We start from the raw sequence: 24,696 nt of genomic DNA, 5'->3' as shown, positions 1-24,696 counted from the left end.
AGCATTGCCAAAAATAACAAAATATATGTTGCGCTACTGAACCACCAATTGCCACTGCCATCATTTCCAAAGCACACTTCTCTTTCTCGTGTAGCAGCGCGCCGCCAAAGTGACACTCTGTGAGCGTAAGTGCACTCGCTCAAAATGACACTAAATTTGCCAGTGTGACCGGGGTATCATATTCATTCACGTTTAACGCATCACTGTGCTCGAAATCCTGCGCTGACAACACAGTGTACGTACACAGAAAGTACTGCTTGAACAAAAAAAAAAAAGCGCAAAAAGCTTTCTTTTTTTTTCGTCCCATCGGTTTGTTTTTTTTCCCGTCTTCGTAGTCGCGGAGAGCTCTACGTTTGGGCAAGTTATTTTCCGCAGACTGTAACTTGTATCGCTCGCGTGCTGACGTTCACTAAACATTTTTGCTCTCATAACGACAGGAACACGATTTCTCGTCTTTATTTTTTTTAACTAATACTTATTCAGCGAAGCGACGCGCGCGCCCGTCAACACGACGAGACCGACCTGGTCACATGTGAACGTTGTCTGCTGTTCTTTTTTTTCTCTTCAAAGCTAGGATATGCAGTGTAACCTGAAGCAAAATAACATACATGAGGTTTGGACACAGTTTAACACAGCGTTCAATTGTCTTCTGTGCAGAGGATTCATGCCAAACGACAATATACCTGAAGCACGCAGCAAGCAGCCGCACCAGCAGCGCTCAGAGTACTCCAACTAAGATGGTGGCAGTGCCTCTGTCGGAAACTCGCGCATGCGCAGATCTTCTGGTGAGATCGGTCTATTGGGACACCGTCTTTCCGTTTGTCACGTACGCGTACAACACCGCTACGTATGCGACCACAGGTTTTTCGCCTTTCTTTCTCTTGTACGGACGCGATCCGTCATGCACGCTTGACACCATGCTTCCCTACACGCCTGACTCATCTGAATACACTGCCATTTCTGATGTTGCCAGGTACGCCGAAGATTGCCGACGATTGGCCCGTTCGCTGACAACCGAGGACCAAGGCCGTCAGAAGCTAAGGCACGACACCGACCGACCTCTCCCTACTTTCACAATAGGTACCCTGGTTTGGCTTTGGATCCCACCGAACACTCCTGGCCTTTCGTCGAAATTACTGGCCCGATATCACGGGCCCTACCGCATTCTCACTCGTACGTCCCCAGTCAATTATGAGGTCGAGCCTTTGACACCGTCCCAAGCCTTACGTCGTCGTGGTAGGGAAATCGTCCACGTGAGTCGCCTCAAGCCCTATTATGATCCCGCCATACTGACAACGCCTTAGGTCGCCAAGATGGCTACGCTATTCACCGGGGGCAAATGTAGTGAACAATACAGACGACGACGAAGCAGCCAAGAAAGCAAGCCACAGCGTTAGTGGTAGCCACGCGACCCGAGCTTGCGCTTGCTTGGCTTTTGGACCCTCGACGTTCCTCGTCGTTCCTACACGTTTGTACGTGAATAAACCACGTGACAACGCGAACTTCGAATGCGCGTCACACGCCGCGTCTTTCTTCAAATGGCCTGACAATCAGTGCGCACATTCGTGCAGCATTCCTGAGAGGACAAGTAGCGGTCATTTAACTTCATTCTGCTGTGTACTGCTTCAGATAATCACTTTGGTGGAGACACCACCATGTTACACGATCGTTCGACGTGCCGCGTTCCAGGCAACGTCAAGAGGATTTTTTTCTCCGCTCGAAGCGAATACAACAACAAAACAAGCTGTGCATGCATTTCGGGCCTAATAGTTGATTTTTTAATGCAATTTTTGAAGCTGCCTGATGGCAGAATAATAAGATAATTAGTTATACGCAAATTTACATTAATTACTGAAACTCGCACAAAACAACACATTCCTTCATTTTCTGTCTTGGAATGTAATACTGAGTGCCTTCAAGTTATGCCATGCAAATTTGACGCACTTGCAGGCAGTGCATCATAATTCGTGACTGAAGGGAATATTCCGGCAAAAGTGACCGCGTCTCTGGTTGCCCATGTCCGAACGACGATGAAATGAATTGTGTGGGGTAGCAAACGCCTGGCGTCTTGCCACACGCTTTCTCATTAACGTGTCACGTTTCCGTTGGTGGTGATGAGAGCTTGGACGCGTCGCGGCATCGACTCGTACAGCGTCACGACCACCTGAGGGGAAAGGCGCAGGCGCTCCCACTCCTGGCTTACTGCCTGCCAAAGCGCGTCGGACGTCGCGCAGACAGGCGGCTCTTCATGATGCCCCACACATTTTCAATTGGGTTGAGGTCGGGTCCGACGGGGGGCAAAGACAGAGTGCGGATGGCAAGGTTCTCGAGTACCGAGGCCACAGTGCGAGCTGTGTCGATCGGACTTCGGTCGTGCTGCAGCTGGTAGCAGCCATCCTCGAATGGTCCCTCCAGGGCGTAAGGCACCAGTACTTCCTGAAGCGATCCGCAGTAAGCTGATGCCGTGAAGGACCCATCGATTCGGACAAGTGAACCGAGTCCATCCTTGCTGATGACTCCCCATGCGCTGACGGCGCAGCGCCCGCTGGACAAGACGTTGTGGCAATATTCTGGAAGGTTTGGTTGGTAACAACTTTATTGATGGTCCTGCAGGGCTTTCGCCGACCGGGCTTTAGGTCTCCCACGTGGGGAATCTGAGGCAATTTAATTAGAAAAAGTCAGCGCTTCGTTGGAGTAGGGTGCGCATAAATTACTCATAATAATATACCTGGGGTTTTACGTGCCAAAACAACTATATGATTATAAGGCATGCCGTAGTGGAGGGCTCGGAAATTTCGACCATCGGGTCTTCTTTAACCTGCACTGACATCGCACAATACACGGGCATTTAGCATTTCGGCTCCACCAAAATGCGGTCGCCACTGCTGGGATTGAACCCGCGACTTCCGAGTAAGCTGCCGAGCGCCCTGTATATAGTTTAGGTGTAACGGAATAATCGTGACAGGTAACCTAGCGAAGCTTAAAGGCCTGCGTGATATTATGTAGAAATAACTTTTTCAATGGCAGAAAAGAAAAAATTAAACCATCTCCCGCTAAAGGGGACCATGAGGCGATGCGAAGCCGGAGCACTTGCACGATCGCGTTCCGTTGGCGTTCGTTGGGCATGCTACCGACCTCGCGTCGTGGAACGCGAAGAGGGACGCTACGCGCGTCGTATCTTCCATCTAGCCTGGCCGTTAATTTTCACAGGGCGAGCGGGGAACGCGGTCGACAGGCGGGCGAGAGGGGGGCAGCGTAGGAGAGGAGAGAGAAGGGGAGGGGACGCGCATGCGCTCGAGCTCATCGCGGCGTTGCGCAGGAGAGAATTTCGGCATGTCTAGCCCGCGTTTCAGAGGAAGAGTGGAAAGAGGGAGGGAAGAGGGAAAGTGGGAGAGAAAGTGGAGAGGGGAAGGGGAGAGGGAAAGTGGAGAGGGGAAGGAGAGAGGGAAAGTGGAGAGGGGAAGGGGAGAGGGTGAGTGGAGAGGAGGTGTGTGGAGAGGGTATGCGCATGCGCAGTAAGGGTGGTCACGCCGCACACCACCACCACCACCACCGCCGGATTGAGCTCGACCTTAAGATACTTCGCATCTAAAATTCACAGCATATCCACGGGTGAATCATGAAGAGCTTGGGCGAAGCTCCTGGAGCAATCATGGTTACACCGTGGAATCTTCAGTGGTTTCGCCCAGCAGTAATCAAAGGGATAGCCCAGTACATCATCAAAGACGTGACAAACACTGTATATATTTATACAAGAAATTTATTAATCGTAAGTGGTAGCTAGACGTGGCTTCCGTTCCCCCTTCATTGTAACGGCTTTATGGTCGGTGAAGTGATGGATCGGTGATGGGTCGTAGTGGGATGTTTGCAAAGACGACGTAGTGGGCAGTTTGCAAAGGTGGCTTCCGTTCCCCCTTCATTATAACGGCTTTATGGTCGGTGAAGTAATGGATCGGTGATGGATCGTAGTGGGATGTTTGCAAAGACGAAGTAGTGGGCAGTTTGCAAAGGTGGTTACGCCGGACAACGGAGACGTGACAAGGTTAGACTAAGAGGATCTTCGCCCCTAATATAACTGCGGCCTCGGATGGAGACACCCACTCGTTGCACAATTCACATGCTCGTACGCCTGGCGGGATTCCACGCCTCTGCCACGCTATATTACATGCGTTAAGGAGAGTCCTTCCACTACATGACACTTATATAGTGTTTTCTTCCGAAGCAGTTTCAAGCAATATGGTGGCTCTGTGGTAAAACAACTGCTTGCCACGCGGACGGCCTGGTTTCGGTTCTCGTTTGAACAAAAGCTTTTGTTATTTATTCTATTTGCATCGTTCTCGATTTTTCGGTCACGGACAAGATCATGATTTTTCGCTCATCGGAATTTCTGCGATTTTTCTGTGAAGTTTTCTGGAATTTCTGTGAATTTTCCGACACTGGAATTTCTGCGAAACGAGCTCTTTACGCAGTCGCGTTAAAAATTTCAAAATATATGTTCCGCCCGACTCTTGGCCGATCCCCTTAAGTGGGTAGGTGCCAATTATCCCAGGAACATCGTCATCAATTCGCATGGCATTTCCCTTGGTGAAGTGTTTAAAATGCTGAGTACCATGGTTGATTCGGTAATCTAGAAGTCGCTAGAAGTCGCTAATAGATTTAGTGCAAAATGAGCCCTATGTAGGGACTGCCGCATCTGCGTGCGATTTAAATTCACAGGCAAAATAATTGCGTAGTTACAAAAGCAATTCTATACCAACGACCTCTGGCGGCATCGGTAATCTGAAGAAGCAAAATAACAAGGGGTTACCGATATTTGCGCGCAAGTTACGTAAAACATGTCGCTCCCATGGCAGACCGCGAAATCGCGTGGTTTCTCTGACAGTATAGAAACTTGATTCCGCATGGAAGTTCCACGAGCGAGCAACCATTGCTGTCGTCATTAGAATACCAAGCCGCAGTTTCTAGGCCTATCACGACTTTCTCTTCGCCTCGATCATTCGAAAACAATTGAATGGCACATCACAACTTTTACACTTTGCAGGTGTGCAGAACTACACATGACAGTGCTATTCAGATTAAATGTTTTGTTGTTACGCGGATGACAACAACTAGGGAGACCTTGTCGAGCAATCCTTGTATTCGCTCGCATGCATCCTGCGGACATGACGATTCACGGCATGGCCACGATAGGCCGTGCGTTTCGTGAAGCACTTCACACCTCGATAATTCTTCTGAATCATGGCTGCATTTTTGTTGTGCTTGATTTAATCCGAGAATTTACATCTCAAGTCGAGAACAATAGAAAACATCCCGCTCTGTCCTTCGCACTGCATTTAGCAGGTACGCAGCAAGCGGTATTAAGCGGGCCCAGCTGTTACTGGCTGATTTCTTGATAGTGAGGACTTCATAAGTAATGCTACTGCTGGTATTATTGAGCTAAATAGGTTGAAGAGCATAGATGTCCGCGGTCTGTGTCCGCGGTGCCGATAAGTGGTCGCTCGCTAATTGTTTCGTTTTCCCCTGCAACTGGGTCAGGCAATATCTCGCGTAATAAATGTAGGCTGTTTCTCAAACACAACGTTCACGAATTGCCAATTTGCTTTGCACTGAGTACGCTAGGGCAGCATGTACCAGGAGCACACGCTAGGTGCAATCCTGATGTGCCATTGGTAGAAGCTGGTGCAGAACGAAAGTCCGTCAGTCAGCCGTATAGTCGCGATCAGGCTGAACCGCACGGGCGCCAGTGATCACACCAGCGCCGCCTGACATATAGCTGCGCTTATACTCACTTTAGTTGGGCCCAGCTGCGTTTTCTGCGCAGGTATACATAGCGCCGTCGCTACGGGATGGCGCTACGAGCCCCCCTCGCCATCAATACGCTTGTGTTGTCCATGGATGACTGCAGTATTGTATGAAAAGTGAGGAAACATTTATATTCAATAACGCAGTCAAAGGAGACAGAAATAGAACAAGCACTTTCAGTGGATGACGTTTATTTAAGCGCGGGGCGATGCGAGGAAGCTGTAGCATCTTTCTCAATTTAATAGTGGGCATCGCAAGCCTTATTCTAATTTATGAAGCAGAATATAAGGAAGAAAAACAAAAGAAAAAAATCAGGCGAAGCTTCCACTAAGCAGTGCAAGGCTTGAAGCAGCGAAACTGGACGATTCTGCAGACTAATTTGGTTGCTTCTAGGTTGTTTTTAGGCCTTAGTTAGGTGATGCAGGCTGTTTCTACGTTTATTCTCATCGCATAGAGGTTCGAGTTGAACCACAAACAGTCGTAGACACGATATGGATGTCCAGACTCCAGAGACAGAACCTCGCGCTGAAACCAAGCGTTCGCACCTCTCATAGACCTACGAGCACTTCGTCGTTGGCGAAGGCCTTCCATCGCTTCGGAGTCTTCTCGCAGCCGCAGTTGCCTTTCCCTTTCCCTAGTATTCTCTCCTTGTACGTACTGGGTGCCTTGGGCTCACCGCCATCGCTTCGCAGCCATATGTTGGGCTAAATGTTGCCTTCTTCCTTTTTAGTGGAGGTTGTATGTAGTGGGATTTACCCAATTTCTGTGGCACAAACCCGTTTATGATGATGATAGCTTTCTGATACACTGCACAGAGGCACACACCCGTCTGACGACGGCGACAGTTTTCGTCTTCATTTTTAGTGGACCAGAGGTGAGTAGTGGGATTTACTGAATCTCTGTGGCACATACCCGTTAATGATAATGATAGCTTTTTGGTACGGGGCGAACAAGGAACGATTTTATGAGTTTAAAAGATGTCCGAGCTCCATAGCAATGAACAGCGCAGATACACGAGACAAGAGAGACTGACAGGACTTGGCGCTGGCTAAGAACATGAGCGTTTATTTCGTATGTGCTCAAATATATACGCTTCTTGGGAAACGGAAATAAACAAAATAGAGAGGGGGGGAGAGATCACCGCATGCGTCCCGATATTCCGTGTTTAGTTTCGAACATGCAATTGGACAACAAGGGTCAAGAAAGTGTGCGGCTGCGCACCAGCAAAGCCTGCCTCAGCTTGCACATGAATTGGCAAAAAAATAAAAATTTGGCTGATGTTTACTGAAGTTGCGCGTTTCAGCTGTAAAACGTTGTACGATTACCTATAAAATGTCTCAGGGCCTCCTCTCGAGAAATAGTTTTTCTGATTTAGGTGAAACACCAGCAACAAGCACCTCCGACGCAAAGGCTTTAAATATTGCCATTAGCAAGAAATAATTGAAAAATAACAATGAAAGACTTAAAGCAATGCAAAAATCTTGTCTATTTGTATTTTGCATCTATCTGTATTTTGCATTACGCATAGCAAAGTTAACAGAAAATAAGACGGAAACGTAAGAGTCGTATCGTAGAGAAGATGTGAAGAAGAAGAAATTGCGAGAGCTACGACGCGAAATATTCACCGGTAGTGCCAGAATGACAAAAGAACGCAACGCGAAGAATCCGGAGAACAAAAAGAAATACAAAAAGAAGTCAAATGAAGGTAAGTGCGTGGTAATTATACCGGGTGTTCAAAGTTAAGCTTTATTGTTTTCTTAAAACTCAGCACTGGGAAGATCGTGAAAGCCACCTTTGCACATATATTATGTATCCACGGGGACAAGAATTGAAACAATAGTTATCGCTGTCAGCCGCCCAATTAACTAAGATTGAATTACGAACTTTTTAGTGAGTGCAGCAAGCGGGCATATTTGTATTGAAGTTGGAGGCAGTCGGGTTTCTACACAGTTCCACTTGGAAGAATTCTTCTAGCACATCTGTGTCCCTAGATATCCCACTGCAAAGTTTAATTGCAGTTTGCATGATTACGCATGCAAGACGGTGAGGATCGGTGCAATGTTCCTCCCTGATGCGACGAGTAGTCACTGTTTGCTATCGCCAGCCGGTAACAAAAGGGTAACCGTTATCATCGTTGCCTATGCCTTCGACCCGTCGTCAGATTAAACGACGTACGCAACTGCTGCGGCACGTCGGGGAGGAGCTTCGCGCCAGTGCTCACTGTCTGGCATGCAAATCATGCAAACCACAGTTAAATTTTGCAGCGGAATATCTTGGGACACAGACATGCTAGAATAATTCTTCCAAGTGCAACTGTGTAGAAACGCGACTGCCTCCAACTTTTCTATACAAACATGCCCGCTTGCTGCACTAATTAAAAAGTTCATTATTCAATTTTAGTTAATTGGGCGGCTGGCAGCGATAATTATTGTCTCACTTTGTGTACCTCAGGATAAAATACTTATTTGCAAAGGTGACTTGCACGTACCTTCAAGTGCTGGATTTTAAGAAAACCATAAAGCTTAATTTTGAACACCCTGTAGTTAGTACCACGGTGTTAGAAGTATTATAGGTGGACCGACGGCGCCTCCGGAAGCGGCGAACTTCTGTCCGCGGTTTGTGGCGTCTGGTTCACAGGGCCCTAGATGGCGCTACACTACTGGGGTGTAGTGGTGCTGCTAGAGGACGGACGTGTTTTTCGTGGGCTCCGGAATGACAGCGTCAGATAAGTGCTTTTTTTTTTTTGCATGATTCGAGCCTGTTTCTTTAGTTAAGCCACTAGATTGCAGCTTAATAGAGCTTACAACTTTGTGCTGTTGGTACAAAGTGGTGTGACAGTCGCTTCGGGTGTTTTTTTTTTTTAAATATTTGTTTTTTTGCCACCACGTGGCTGAAAGGTGCACAGGTGTTTTGAAGTGTAACATACTGGCGGAGTTTTGTGATATCATTTGGCTTTAAGTGTATCTAATCTGCCGCGTGAATGCTCTATAGCCATGGTCAAAAAGACCGTAAAGTGTTCAGGATGCGGAATGGGGCGGAAAATAGAGGTTTGTGAGGATTAGACGACAGAGAGAGCTGACGCCAAGTGTAAGCAATGCGAGTTAGAGGCGAAGATGGAAATAATGATGGCCGCCCAGAATGAGCTCAAGGTGAGAATCTCCGAGCTGGAGAAAGCGGTAGCGACAGAGCGGGAAAAAACGATGGCTATGGCGGAAAGGCTTAAGTCAGCCGAGGAGGGATTGGCAAAGGTAGCCATGCCAGCAAATGTAGCCACGGGGAACAGGGAAGCAGGCGACAGCGGGAAAAATGGGGCATCGACCCCCACAGTGGTAGGCGCGAAGGGGGAAACAGGTTTGGAAAAGACAGGTGCAAGGGACACAGGACCCACCTTCCGCGAAGTAGTCTTGGGAACGGGAGGGGACAAAACAACAGCAGTAGCACGCGCTAGTAACAGGTGCAGTGGCCAGGTGCGGGAGAGTCCACCAGAAAAGTCGGATCACGTGATAATCGCCGGGGACTCGAATTTAGCTACATGCGCAGAAGCAGTCAAGGAAAGGGTGAGAGGCGACAAACGAGTTTTAATAGGAAAGTTCCCGGGCCATAGGCTGGGATCAGTGATGAGACAAGCTAACGCAAAACTCGCAGCTAAGTCTAATGGACGTAACCTCGTGATAATCGCGGGAGGTCTAAACGACGTCTTGAGTAACGAATCAGCCGAACTAGCGACCACATTGGCGAAAGGGGTCGATGACATGCGCGCCATTTCCCCTCAGGTGCAGATAGTGGTATGCACAATACCGGAGGTACCGGTGCGTGACGGCAACCTGCAAAGAGCGGTTGTCGACGCAAACAAACAGATATGGCAGATGAGTAGAGAGAAAGGCATCGAGGTAGTGGAAATAAACAGAGAGGTGCACAGGTGGGGTGGTTTTCGAAGAGACGGAATACACTTCGATAGGAGGCTTGGCCATGAGGTGGGTTGGCGTCTTGCAGGACGCGCAGTAGCTTTTTTGGGGGGGCACGCGGGCCCTTCGGTGCCCATGGTAGCTTGTAATGAGGAAAACAACCAGGGGGACTCTTTGACAGGTAGTATAGCGAAAAAACAGAGAAAAGGTAAAAGAAGGAAGAAGGCGCGTGTTGCAATTAGTTACATTAACATGCAGGGTGGCAGAAAAAAGGCAAAATGGTTAGAGATTGAGGGACAGTTAAACAAGGAACAGATAGGTGTTTATGCGGTTACAGAAACACACCTTAGAGACTTGGAAGAGCCACCACATATTGAAAATTATGTTTGGGAAGGATGTAACAGGATCACATCAGAAAGGAGCGGTGGGGGGGTTGGAATGCTAATTCATAGCAGAACAAAATGGGAGAGAGTGAAACAAACGTGTTCAGAGCACATGTGGGTTTCGGGCACAGTAGGTGGAAAGAAAACGTGGCTAGGTGTAGCTTACTTGTGGACAGGCAATAACTGCAGAGAAAAGAATCTGGAGATAGTGAAATGCATAAGCACCGATATTAAAGAATTTGGTCATGATGCCGAGATAATCCTTCTAGGGGACATGAACGCTCACATTCATGACCTTGACGGATATTCAGACACCAATGGCAAGTTATTGCTAGATCTCTGCGAGCAACATAGTCTTGAGATAGTTAACGTGGGGCCTAAGTGTGAGGGGCAGATCACGTGGGAAGTCAGAAACAGGCAATCGAGCATTGATTACTGTCTCATGACAGAAGGAATATATGACAAACTTAGAGAGATGAGAATAGACGAAGAAGGCATTAACAGCTTAGGTAGTGATCATAAACGCATAATATTACAAATGGGATATAAAACTGAAAATAAGAACATAGAATCAAAGTTTGGCAGCTCGTATCTAAATGACAAACAAATAACAAATATAGCCGCAAGAGTCGAGGAAAAAGTAGACGAACTACCAGGCAAAGTCTGGAAGTATAGTGAGCTGCTACATGTAATCACGAAAGAAATGGAAATAGAGAAGAAAACTATTTGTTGGAAAGGAAAGAAAAAGCCAAAAAGTTGGTGGAACAAAGAAATCCGGGAAGCGATCGAGATGCGACGTCAGGCATCACGGGAGCACAGAAAGGCAAAAAAGGAGAAGCGGCCACAGGACGAAGTCAACCAAATATGGGAAATATATTTAGAGCAAAAATCCATTGTGCAGAAATTAGTCGAGGCAAAAATTAAAGGTGAAAGTGAACGCTGGATGACAGAGATTCGCGAAAAGAAGAAGGCCGCGCCTAGGATATTTTGGAGCCATCTAAAAGCGCTGGGTAGGAAGTCTGTCACAATGCAACAACATATAGTAGATGAAGGAGGAAATAAATTGGAAGGATATGAAGCGCTAGGTTACATCCGAAAGATAACAGCCGATTCGTTTAAAAAGGTCCCCCAGGGGATTCCCCCGGTGAGTAAAAGTACGCAAAGGAGAGCAACCGACGAAGATGTAGTACTAGAGAATTTCAATTGGAAGAAGGCCGAAGGAAAAATTCCTAAGCGCACTACTCCGGGCTTAGATGGGGTTCCCGTCAGCCTCATTAACGAACTCGGACATAACACTAAAGAAGCACTGCTGAAAGCCGTAGAAAAGTGCTTACAGGAGAGGGAAATACCAGACAGTTGGAGAAAAAGTAGAATGAACTTAATCTATAAAGGCAAGGGAGAAAAGGATAACATTCGCTCGTATAGACCGCTAACAATTACATCGGTGCTATACAGGTTGGCGATGCAGGCAGTAAAATTAAAAATAGAAGCGTGGGTAGAACAAAATGATATTTTGGGAGAACTTCAGAATGGATTTCGAATCGACAGGCGGTTAGACGATAATCTGTTTGTTCTTACCCAGTGTATAGAAATATCTAAAATAGAAAACAGGCCCTTATACTTAGCTTATCTAGATATCACCGGGGCGTATGACAACGTTAATCAGGAAATTTTGTGGGATATATTGAAGGAAGTGGGCATAGGTGACGACTGTGTACAGCTTTTGAGGGAAATATACCGAGGAAATACAGTTTGTATAGAATGGGAAGAAATAAGTAGCAAGGACAGCGTTGAAATTAGCAAGGGGCTGAGACAGGGATGCCCTTTGTCCCCGCTGTTATTCATGCTGTACATGGCGAGGATGGAAAAAGCGCTAGAAGGTAGCAACATTGGATTTAATTTGTCACACAAACAGGTCGGAGCGATGGTTGAGCAGAAGCTTCCAGGTCTATTTTATGCTGATGATATTGTCTTATTTGCGGACAGTCAAGATGATATACAGCGACTGGCAGATATATGCGGAAGGGAGTGTGAGGCTCTAGGACTAGGATTTAGTGCAACAAAATGTGGATTGATGGTATTCAATGATCACGGAGACCATACGGTATTAATACAGGGCCAAAAAATACCGAGGGTAAGCGAGTACAAGTACCTCGGAGTATGGGTAAATGAGGGGGATAGATATATGGAGGTACAAGAGAAAGCATCGGTAGCAAAGGGAAAGAGGAATGCTGCAATTATGAAACACAGAGCTTTATGGGGATACAATAGGTACGAGGTGCTTCGAGGGCTGTGGAAGGGTGTGATGGTTCCGGGGCTTACATTTGGGAACTCAGTGGTGTGCATGAAGTCAGAGGTGCAATCAGGAATGGATGTAAATCAAAGGACGGTGGGCCGCCTCGCGTTGGGCGCTCACGGGAAGACGACAAATGAGGCGGTAAAGGGTGATATGGGATGGACAGGCTTTGAAGTGAGGGAAGCGCAGAGCAAAATGAGATTCGAAGAGAGGCTGAGGAAAATGAAGGAGAGTAGATGGGCAGAGAAGGTTTTCAGGTATTTGTATAGAAAAAGCGTTGACACGCAGTGGAGAAAAAGAACTAGGAGGCTCACCAGTAAATATACGGCTGGCAGTGCGGGCGATATGGCAACAAGGAGCATTAAGCGGAAGGTCAGAGAGGCGGAGAGGACTTATTGGATGACAGCGATGGAAAAGAAGCCGGCTCTGAGTAACTACCGAAAAGGAAAAAACGAAATAAGGAGGGAAAGGTTTTATGATAATTCAAGGGGAAGCGCTTTACTGTTTGAAGCAAGGTCGGGCTGCCTTAGAACGCGTAGTTACAAAGCGAGATTTAGTAACGAAGAAGAACAATGTACATGCTGCGGGGGAACTAAGGAAACGATGGAACATATACTGATTGAATGTGGCGATATTCACCCAGGTATACGTGTGGGCACGAGTCTACATGAAGCCTTGGGTTTTAGGGACAACAATGGAAAGCTGAACACGTCCGCGATAGAAATAAGTAAGAGACGGTTAGAGTATTGGTGGCAGAAAAGTAGAGATAAAGAACAAAAATAAATAATGGGGGAAAAATAAGGTCATTCTGCCTTAAGAGGCAGAGAGATGGACCGTGAATTTATATTTTTGGTATAATAACATAGATTTAATCAATGTAGATAAGGTATTAGGCCAACATGAAACAAGGAAGCTTTTTTTTTTCTTTTTTCTTTTTTTTTTTTTTTCTTCGAGCCTGGTGGCAGACATGTCACCGCCCCGTTTTAAAGGGGACGCTCATAGCATCCATCCATCCATCAAGAGCGGTATCAGGCGTAGTCGCTTCGGAGCCGCGACCGCCCCTCGAAATGAATAAAAAACTGTGCGTTCGCGCTATAACGAGGGCAAAAATAAATAAATAAATAATAGCTTCGAATAAATCGAAATTTGGACGATACATCCGCTACCTGTTGAATATATTGAATTTGCCACCGCGAAGGTTGGCGGTGGCAAATTCAGCATATGCTTTCCTCATTCGGACAATTAAAGATATGACAGTGACGTCACGCTGAAATATGACAAAAATTAGTTCTATTTGTAGAAGTATAGTTTAGATAGTACCGCATTAGCCGTAGTATTACAACAGAAAATACTGTCTTTGCTGTCGCGAACATTCGAAGTAATTTGCGGTCGTTGATCGCGGATAAAAAAATGTGTCACGAATACGACTTTTTAGCTGGTCGTGCATAAAATACTGAATTTTAGCGAATGCCAGCAGCTAAGTTTGAGGCACCGACGAAGGATATGAAAAAGCATCCTGGTTTGGCACTGCGAGAAGGGGAGACATTATGAATGGTGGATATATGTTTCCGACCCTTCTCTGTTGCGAACTGAGGAATATATTTCACTGTTTATGCCTCGCACAGTCACCCGAAGACAGCGTTACTACTTCGTCTTTCAAGGAACACGTCGATCGCGGTGTGCGGAGTCTTTCAGAGCGTAGCCAGTCAACGGCGATGGTACACCGGTTACGGTACTCGGCTGCTGACCGAAGTTCCCTAGTTCGATCCCAGCCGCGGCGGTCGCATTTTGATGGAGGCGGCATCCTAGAGACCCGTGTACCCTACGATGTCAGTGCATGGTAAATAACACCACATTGCCGAAATTTGTGGAGCTCTGCTACGGCGTGCCTCATAATCATAACGTGGTTTCAGCACGTAAAACCCCAGATATTCTCATTGTTAACAAGCGTAGCTTTCGCACGGAGAGAGAAATACTGCACACGCACGTAGGTGTTAAAAAAAACGGGCCAACTCACGGCGTGGATGAACTCAAGACGATGAACTCAAAACGAACTCAATACTTCGTCGGCACGGCGTCATTAGCCAGAGCCGCCTTTCGTGATGTGCTCACAAGAACGTACCCTTTGTACACTGCTTCCCACGTCTTCGTTATGTACCTCGGCTCGAAGTGCTTCTCGCACACGTAATCAGTCGACTGCAGCACGCGGTCCTTGCGCGGAATCGCATGGCGCCAAACATTCAGGCGTTCCGCATCTCGGGGTGCAGAAAAATCGACTTTTCAGTGCAGGTCTTGTACACAGAGCTGCACCGCGGCACAAAACACTTTCGGCCCATTTCACGGCTTTCTCACTCGAATAGCATGACCTGCCATCGCACAAAAAGAATAAAACGAGGAAGCAATGTGGCGACAACTGCTTCGTCACCGTGGCGTTGTCGGAAGAGAGGCCGGCGCGCGCCGCTGTGAGCCTCTTGACTGCTCCTGCCATCTCGCGGCGTGACGTCACGGAGGAACCGAAGTTCGACGCAGCGAGCGCATGGCGCCGGTGCTGCGTCGTCCCACCTGTACTTCTAACACCGTGGTCCCACCTGTACTTCTAACACCGTGGTTAGTACCTTTGTTCCGTTGTAATTTGCTATAAAGTTTATTTCGCTACGGAAGAAGCCACCGCACCAAACGAAATTTACGGTCACTGAGCAAGTGAAAAAAAGAAACAGTTTTAGACGTTTTGGCATCGAGAACAAGCTACTGCTTGAGAGAAGCAGCAATGACGTTAATTAGATTTTATGTTGCTTTTGCCATATTAATCATAAATATATCGACTATGACATATCCGTGTTCATACCAGAGTGCCTAAGCTGAAAACGTCATGTTTGGGCGGAGATCTGAAATATTTACCAAGGTTTGCGGGCTAAATTATTATAGATGATTAGCGATTTGTGAACGGTAAAATATTCTGAGGAATGGTTGAGCTTAGTCTATTTGATCGTAGGACAACCATAACAGAGAGCTGAGCTAGTTGGTAAGTATGCATTCTTAAAGACAGGGCGTGCAAACACCGACACAAGAGAGAAGTGAAGACACCACAAACGTGTTTGTAGTGTCTTGACTTTTCTCTCTTTTGTCCGTGTTTGCACGCCAAGTCTTTAGGACAACGATATTTCTGTCACACACAGCATTGCGGGTGCAGAATCAATGGTAGGGCTATGTGTACGAGAGTTTTGTTAAAAAAAAAAAGAAATGATCTCTCTGCTTCATTTCGCAATAGTCCAAATTTGATTGCAATACTTCTACAGAGAGTCAATTATTCTTTATGCGCATTATACACGTGCCATGCTTTATGTGATCGGAAGAGCTAAAAAAATCTCTGAATATGACTGTGATGCCGAATATTAGTGACGTTATGAGCAATTTTACAGCATACTATCAGTGGCGGTAGTTGCGGTTATAGTCGCAATCATTTGAAGCTCTGAGTACTCTTCAATAAAAGTCATTGCTCGTACACTCTAAGAAAAAAGAGAGTCAAAAGAGGGTCATGGAACCGTGACTCTCTTCGGGTGTCCATCTGACCCCTTTTGGAAGGTACAGGCAGAGAAAAAGAGTTCGCATTTGGGAAGGAGTCACTGGACCCTCCTGAAGCGCATTTCGATTGGCTTCGGTATACGGAAGAGCCGCCGTATACGCCATACATATCGCACGCTCGCCCTTTGGCGCCGTTGTGGCGCCTTGCTCGGCGACGCAGACGGGGTTGGCGCCGGGGTGGCGCGCCGCTCTCCTCTCTCAGTCGTCTCAGTCTCCTGGTCTATTGGAATGCGACGCGTGGTTGCGTTGGTTGCGCGGAGCGCTGGTTGCGCGTCTTCGGTGGTGTTGACGCCGGCTCCGTGCACAAAGTGACGCTTGGAGGGCGGAATATTCATGGAGCTGCGGACGACAACGGGCGCCGATTAACGGTGAGTGTACTGCTTTCGTAGGTACTAATTATACAGCTTTAGCTGGGCGTCTGCAGCAGCTCTGCGGAACCTGCTAGCCATTTCGAACAGATAGCCTGTATCCGCGGGTCTGTTGCGGATGCCCAACTAAGGCTGTCAGTTAACGAGTTGCCACCGTTATGCGCGTTGCTGTACAAGCTCCCATAAAGTGAGCGATGCAAACAATAATCGAGGGTCATTTCTTGCTGATCGCACGTCGTGTCTGCACTACTGAAGATGCAAGATGTCGTTTTGAGATGCACTTTAGTCTACTTCATAATAACATTTCCATCGACTTTGAGTGTGCAGCGTGCTTCCACGCGTGGGAACGTGAAGAAAAAAAGCCTGTGTACAGAACGCTCAGACGCACTATATGTAATGGTTTTTGTTGGCTTAAAGACGGTAGTTTGAGGTGCAGATATAGTACGGTGGCTTCCATACCGTACGCGGTAGTCACTCAAGTTGGACACGGCTCGCCGGTAAAGTGAAAAGCTCTAGACTTTCGACGGCGCGCGTTGTTGCGGCCGCCGGCGTGCACTCTGTTCCCTCGTTTCTGTTTGCTGTTTTCGTGGTTTGCATACACTGCGATGACGTTGGGCGCTATAACAGAATCGAGTGAGTGTACGTGATTGTCGGAGTTATGTGCGCTAATTCTAGAATATGACATGTCTGATCTCGACGTAGACGGCGTACGCACGCCCTGGGTGTCGTTCGGGCCCTAGTACTCGCATCTGTTTATCTGAGCATTTAAGGATGGGTTACGTTTGTAAACATGCGGTCAATAACCGCTCGCGGCATGCCCCTGGCTGCCGGAGGATGTGCTTTGTTGTTTTGTTGTTAGCCTTTATTATGTCTGTGTGAACCACTTATTGTGTAGGTTTTGCAAACCTTTACTGCAATTTCATTTCCTCATCATAATATCACGTTCTGCTTTTCAGATACCGTTTTTCATGGTGCTCAAGCTGGACAGGAGCGACAACCTAGCAAGCCACAAGTCTGATGCCTCAAGCCGTCACCACTTTTTGATTTATTCTTAATCACAAGGAATAAATATGGAAACATGATGGCGATTTCTGCTGTTCATTTAGCACCATATGACACTGTGTACATCACAGTAACACATTTTAGTTGGCTATACTCATTGAAGCATGTAAATGAGGAATACCCAAACTTCTTAATTGGAAATCACAGACCATCTTTTCGCGCTTTCTATATAACTTTGCTGGAAAATATGTGTTGTTTTGACGAGTTTTATTAAAATAATGCTAAAACTGAACCATTCTTTTTTTACAGTCGCTGGGAAGAACGGCAAGTATTATTGGACTTGCTTAAAATGAATACTCCACTATATTCAATAGTAGTCGCGCAAAAGTAGAGCAAGGATCAAATGAGTAGCTTAAAATACTTGTGGAGTCGCTTGATGCTTCGGTGTGGGTCCCTTGACCCCCCTAGGAGCGTTACCGGCAAGAGTCGTCTGACTCCCTATAAGTGGTAACGTGATCCGCCCGACGAGAGTCTTTCCACTCTTCCTAGAGGGTCAGGGGACTCTCCTAGAGCGAGCCGACCCTGACCCACCAAGAGAGTCACCGTGACTATTTAAAGAGAGTCCTATACGTGGCAAGTCAGAACACTCCGAAAAGAGTCACGCATACTCTTTTTTTTCTTAGAGTGTATGAAATATTCTTTTCCATGTCGTTTTTCTTTTCTCATTCATATTCAACATTGGATTAGGTTGGAAATTAAGCACTCTTTTTAACAAAGCGTGAACATCAGGTTGAAATTCGAGCGTTGTTATTTTAAACGAGTAAATGCGCTCGTAGTTTAAACGCCCGTAAGTACAGTAAACATTGAAAAATTCGCATGTATATGGCATTCCCAGCAATTCCAGACATCGCTTTCGGTCCGACGTCTCCTCACACCACGCGGCGTACATACCTTAACGCTTCATGATTCACGCGCTAAGGCATACAGTTTAGCGGATACAAAGACAGAGCACAATATTGGTTTTCACCAGCGAGTGTGAAGCGGGAATCGCCGATTGATACCCGCAACGCATACGACGAGCGATGTAGGCTTCTAAACTGCCAATGAGCAGCAGCTTTGTTGCAAAGTGGCTCGGTTATGCTTCAAGAAGCCGGAATCTGGAGAGGACGCCCTGGCCTTTCTCTAATCCCTGACCTCTTCACTGTTCTCGTCCGATCGTGCTGGCTTCCCGGGCCTCCTCTAAAGATGGCAAGAACGCCTTTCTGCTCAAACCACTTAAATACAGAAGGGTCATTCTAAGAAAATAATACCAACTTAAATGATGATGACGGTCGCAAGTTTGGGAATTCGTATTCTCCTGTTTGACATTCCTAATATTTGTTGGCGTCAGTTTATAAATAATTTATTTCGCGCAGTTGTGTGAAGGCGCCCGGCCGCGTGTTATTTTCGCTGCAGCGAATTCGTTTTTTCCGAGCTCAGTTAAAAACTGATTATTGTTCAATAACCTTCTTTATTGAAGGATTTTAATTAAAGTGTTTTAGTTTGAACTGTGTTCCTTTTGTTTCTCACGCTCATAATAAAATACGACCGACATAAATTATTGACAACGTACAAAGCAAATCAAACACAAACATCTCACTGCTTCTTGCTGCGCCGTCCTTCGAAAATCTTGTTGTGGAAATGAATGTTTTTTTTTTTTGCAGTTCTCACTCGCTCAATTTGGCTTTGTAGCCTAAGCTTCGTTGCCAAGAACGGCTGTCCGCCAGCACAGATAGATAGATAGATAGATAGATAGATAGATAGATAGATAGATAGATAGATAGATAGATAGATAGATAGATAGATAGATAGATAGATAGATAGATAGATAGATAGATAGATAGATAGATAGATAGATAGATAGATAGATAGATAGATAGATAGATAGATAGATAGAAGGGCAGCCAGAGGAAAGAAGTGCACTGGTTGTTTCATTCAGGATACTCAGTCTCAACGTTTTACTCAGTCTTTCCCAGGATTCTACTTGAGCAGTATGTGCAAATGGCCTCTTCGTAAATAGTTCGCACCTCAATCACAATATAGAGCAGCTCTACGTCACACGTGTAGCAAGAATTGTTCCGTGACTTTGGAAAGGAATACCTGGCTTTCGTGTAGGCAGATGGTGGAACAAGGACTATAGAACGAGGTGTAGCACTGAAATAGCAATATGACGCCACCAGCTCCGCTGTTTAACCAGTGTTCGCGACGTTAAGTCAATGAAGCTGCCTGAATTTTTCACTTTGGTTCCTGTTGTTCATCGCTGTCTCAAAGTAAAGGTATCATACGATCTCGTTTGCGCCCAGATCCCATTGAACAAAACAGTGAGACGCGCAGTGTGCTGAGCGAGGACAATACAGGCCTGCGACCTTCCCTTAACATGAGGAATGCAATACAGAGCGCCAAGGTTCACCGATGACACTAGCGCGTTTAGCTGCTGCGGGCACGTTGTGCCCACAGCAGCAACTAGATGAAATACATGACGTAAAGTCTACGGCAGCTCTTAGAAACCCCATTTGGGCTTATTTGCGTTAACCATTGCAGCAGGCATTCTAACTTGGAGGCTGTTGCCTTACTCCCTACAATGTGCCTACAGCGTCGCAAGAAACGACAGGTGCCACGGAGTCAGAGACGAGCACCATTCCAATCCGAATGATACCGTTGGCCAAGCGAGTACCCGTCGGCGTGGAAAGATGGCGCCGACTATCAGACGCTAGACTTGCTCCAATTCCGTTGCGGACAGTCGTGTACGAGGGCGACGACGACGACGGATCAGAGCTGCCTATTAAGGTACGACTTCTGCGACGAATGCCAGTATAATTCTGTTTTTTTTTTGCTTGTCCTCCCCAGTAAGGGGGTTTTCGGAGTACCTGAATAAGGTTTATTGTCTAACTTTCTATCTGTCCTCGAAGTTGTTAACGGTATGATGAATAGGGATGTGCGAATGTTCGAAAATTTTGAACAACCAGTCGAATAGCGTTTGTTCGAATTGTACTCAAATCGAATAATGCATATGGAAAATACCAAATATTCTTCGAATATTTTTCGAATCGTCAGCACCGTCGCAAAAACCCCAAAGAACGACACAGAAAACGGCAGGAAGGGGAAGATGGAAGCTTGCGATGAAACAATCCGTAAACAGGGGGTGGGTGCTCAAGCCGACGTTTCGACAAGTCCACTTTTCGAAACGTCCGCTCGAGCACCCTGCCCCTGTTTACGGTTTTTTTCAAAGAACGACACAGTAACACAGTGACGGGTCTTTTTTCTTGTTACGCAATTATCGACGCAAAATTGACCACAGGATGAATGTGCTTTTGCTTGTAACTGCAGTATCGCCGCAAAGAAAGTGTAATTAATCCACTGTAATGTTGAAAATGCTCATCAGCATGTGATGGCGAGGACTACGGCTGCATTTAGCTTCAGAAGAGCAATTATTGTGCTTGTTTACATGAACGCAAGTGTTGGCTTTGTTGAAATTAGTAAAAGTATTTAACAAAAGTCACACGGTCCTCCATGAATTTGCCTACGGCGACTCGAAGGCGAAAGCCATGTTGTTCTTCTTCTCAGTAGATCGTATCAATCCCCTACCCAGAAAGCTCCCTCCACCCAACGTGGTTATGCACTGCCACCGGGATCGGAAGCATTGAAGGCTTTCTGCACCTCACGTGGTTTTGCAGTGCCTCCGTGATCGGTCCACCTTTGAACAAGCGATGATGTCATGCGATGACGTCATAGTGACGCCGTGATGACGTCGAAAATTTTGATAATATGCCACGTCATGATGACATCATATGGCGTCGTCATAACATGATGATGATTTTTGCATCACTCATGTTTACGCCGACACCGATGGTCACATCTCGCCTTTAAGGTCCCATCTCGCCCATCTCGCCATATAAGGCTTTCAGCTTAATAATGTTTGCCTGCCTTTGTTGCTGACACGCATGCTGTCATTACCGATCTCTGAATTTTATTACGTATGTCGAAGAATTTATGGTGTCTCTTTTAACAATGTTTAATTTTTTTCCTCAGTTATATTTAAGAGTTGGTGAAAAAGTACCACCTTGAATACAGTTGCTACTGCTGTATTTGAGCCTACAGTTACAAAATATCTCGAAGGCCCTAGTGTCTGCGGTATACTAGCTCACCTGAGTTTACATAATTGTGGAATTTTTAGTGGTACGAGTAACTAGTGACCCTCTCTGCTATGTTCCAGACCACCAGCTGTCAAGCGCCCGTTCGAGATTTCCGCAAACAATCATAAAAGTAAAGAATATGCGAAAGGGACAGAATGGGTTAAAATAAGGATTGTATATGACAGCATGGAAATTAAGGTGTGTCATAAATTAAAATTTAGGTCGTAGTAGATGTTAGTGTTAAAGTGACTGAACGCTTCGGTGAACAGGTGCAAAATTAATGGTGGTAATTAAAGTGAATAGTCATATATTAGGGCGGAAGCTTTATATGCGTCATCAAACGTGAAAAGTGACCATCGGCGCCGGCGGCAACACGAACGATGCAAAAAGTTACGTGATCAGTGATTAATGGCGTCATTGTGACGTCGCAGATCTCCACAGTTTGTGACGTCATGTTGACGCCATCATGACGTCACATAAGGTGACGTGACATGATGAGGTTATCACACGAAACCACACATGGCCAAAGGAGTGCCGATCCCGGAAGCAGTGCATTACCAGGTGAGCTGCAGAAAGCCCGTAATGCTTCCGATCCTGGCTGGAGGCAGTGCAAAACCACGTTAGCTTTCGGAGGGCTTGGGGGGCAAGGATAGACATATCGATTGCGGAGAATATGGCCCACATTTATTCACAAATTTACCAACACAATCAGCGCGAGTGCCACTCTCAGACCCTAAGTCTTGCATTAGGGTTGCTTTACCTTTTACAGTGAAAGCTGTTATAAGATCATTTCAACAGCCGTTTTTGGCACTGTAGTTGTCCGCCGCCGCCGCCACCGGTGTCCGTAACTGCTATCGCACGAAATAAGAAAAAAAAAGACGAAATAAGTAAAAATTTCCGGGATGGAACGAGGTTTGAATCTCGGCCCCCTGCGTGGGAGCCAGCCCAGCATTCTACCTCAGAGCCATGCCGGTGCTTCAAACTGCTTTGCAAGAAGACCCTATACAGGCTTCATGTCGGAAAGGAACCACATTAACATGTGTAATGTAGCGTGGTAGAAGAGTAAAATTACAACAAAGTGTCACACAACGCGAATTGTATAACCAGGCGTCACACAATGCGAATTGCGCAACGAGTTGGTTCTTGAATGCTTCCAACCCATTGCAAAGGGCTCTGTCATAATTCTTCATCGTCATCAGCCACAGCATCAACAAAATGCACATAATGCCTTACAGGTGTTTAGCAGGTACCACGGTTCTGCGCAGAATGACGAAAAGTTGCATAGTGGCTGCTTCCTTACTTTACAAAAATTATGATTTATAGCGTAGTGGGTTCCTCGCAAGTGCACTTCTATTGGTTGCCAAGGAAGCCCATAAGGCTCCCAGGATACATTTCCTCAGGGTCTTAATAAAGTTAATTCCTTCTCGCTATCTCCTTCTCACGTTAGCGTATGTTATAAAGCTTGGTGGGAGGGTGAAATAACGACCGGGCGTCACACAATGCGAATTACGTAACTTGTGGGTCATTTAAAGCTTCCACCCATTTCAAAAGGCTCATTCATATTTCTTCATCGTCATCAACCGTCGCATCAAGAAACTGCACATAATGCCTTGCAGATGGTACCTCGCTTCTCCGCAGAATGACGAGTAATGTCGTGGTGGGTGCTTCCCAACTTCACAAAGTTTATGATTTGTGGCGTAGTGGGTACGTTGCTAGTGTACTTGTATTAGTAGTCACAAGACAGTTTATAACGGGCTCTAGAAATGCCGCTCTTCGAGCTTTTGCTGTGACTGTGCCGCGCTTTCCGCGCAGGCCTGGCGTCTTTTGTTGATTAAAAATTATCGTATTCGTCTTTGGTTAATATTTGTGAATTATTTAACTGCTAATTTGTAAATATTTGTTTCAAATAAAATGTTTAGATTCTACAGCTGTATTGGAGATGGTTGCTTCACTATATGAAAACTGTTCCAATAATATTCAATTCGTATTCAACTCTGTGTAATCTATTCGTTTCGGTTCTAAAATTAACTATTCACACATGCGTGGTGATGAATTGATTTTGCTGCAATGTCGGATCTTGTGACAGACGTGATTATCAGCAGTACAAAAATGGGGCTTAGCGAGTCAGTGTTGGCGGTGGCCGATAATCCCACTCGTGTGAATCAGAACGTCACACCGTTTTTATGAGCTCGTGGATTCGCTCAGGTTCCTTGTGGAGCCTTTTGGTAAATGGCCCAATGACAAGAAGCACAAAGAACATTGACTATATTGGCAAAAAGTGACGGGGTTGTTCTTTTGCGCTGTGGCTTTTAATAAAACACATTTTGGTGGCGAATTTCACGTTGTGACATCTACTTTTTCACAGCCTTACATGAAAGTCATTCCGGCGGCGGTCATCGTGTTCTTGGTGGTGTCATCCACCATCGCCGTCGCAGTCTTCGCCACGCTGCAGAACGGCGCGCCTACGCGGCAGTCTGCAGCGCGGTCACCACGGGCGGAATCAGATTCCAGGTTTGCCACAGACCTCATCTTGCCACTTCTCACGCCCGAGGCAAACGAAGAGCATTTAACACCTGTGAATGTCAGCATTGACGGTTCGAGAAGCGGAAGTATCGGCGGCGAAGACCCCGAACCATGGGGCGAAAAGTGACATTAACGAAACAATGTATTTGTGTGCTATTTTCGAGAAATAAATTTACGAAATAACGGAGAACAAGATTTACTGCTATATCAATTATACAGGCACTATGTGCGTGCATATATACATACAGATACTGACGGCAGAAGGGTGATGGGCACGTGAGATGTTAGGAGGTCACTGAAGACTAACGGTGGGCTCGACTTTGAAAACTATGACATGATGTGAGTGTATACACACTCTCCGTTGAACAGTGAACAACACGCTTCACGACGCGTTCTGTTCATTCCGATCTGCAGAGCAGCCGTTGCAGAATCCCTCGAAGGTGACAATTTTCTAGGGAGCTTGCAAACAAAAATGAGGTTTGCGGCGGTGAATGATAAAAATTATTTTACTAGTTTTTAATAATCCTATATATAATAATGACCTTAGTATGGAAACCACCACAATATGGCATGAAAGTATTCGAGGCTCGATACGCATGCCAAAAGGCAGCAGGGAGCGAATTCGAGTATATATATATGGCAGAAAGCTGGGTTGAGTGGATT

At 46.2% G+C, this 24,696-nt stretch overlaps 2 protein-coding genes across 2 annotated transcripts; one reads left to right on the top strand and one right to left on the bottom strand.

The window, feature by feature from the left end:
- Positions 1 to 2,199: 2,199 nt before the first annotated feature.
- Positions 2,200 to 5,240, bottom strand: LOC119395134 (uncharacterized). The gene is made up of 2 exons (XM_037662421.1): positions 5,219 to 5,240; positions 2,200 to 2,570 (listed from the first exon to the last, which is right to left on the bottom strand). The coding sequence occupies exons 1-2, from the start codon at positions 5,238 to 5,240 to the stop codon at positions 2,200 to 2,202; spliced, it is 393 nt and encodes a 130-aa protein (XP_037518349.1).
- A 14,766-nt stretch (positions 5,241 to 20,006) lies between these two features.
- LOC119393043 (uncharacterized) lies at positions 20,007 to 24,213 on the top strand. The gene is made up of 2 exons (XM_037659891.2): positions 20,007 to 20,164; positions 23,876 to 24,213. The coding sequence occupies exons 1-2, from the start codon at positions 20,027 to 20,029 to the stop codon at positions 24,158 to 24,160; spliced, it is 423 nt and encodes a 140-aa protein (XP_037515819.1). The 5' UTR covers positions 20,007 to 20,026; the 3' UTR covers positions 24,161 to 24,213.
- The last annotated feature ends 483 nt before the right edge of the window (positions 24,214 to 24,696 follow it).

This window comes from Rhipicephalus sanguineus, chromosome 5 (genome assembly GCF_013339695.2).
Source record: "Rhipicephalus sanguineus isolate Rsan-2018 chromosome 5, BIME_Rsan_1.4, whole genome shotgun sequence".
Lineage (NCBI taxonomy): Eukaryota > Metazoa > Arthropoda > Arachnida > Ixodida > Ixodidae > Rhipicephalus > Rhipicephalus sanguineus.
Note: the sequence above shows the minus strand (reverse complement) of the source record. Positions and strands in the feature narration are given on the sequence as shown.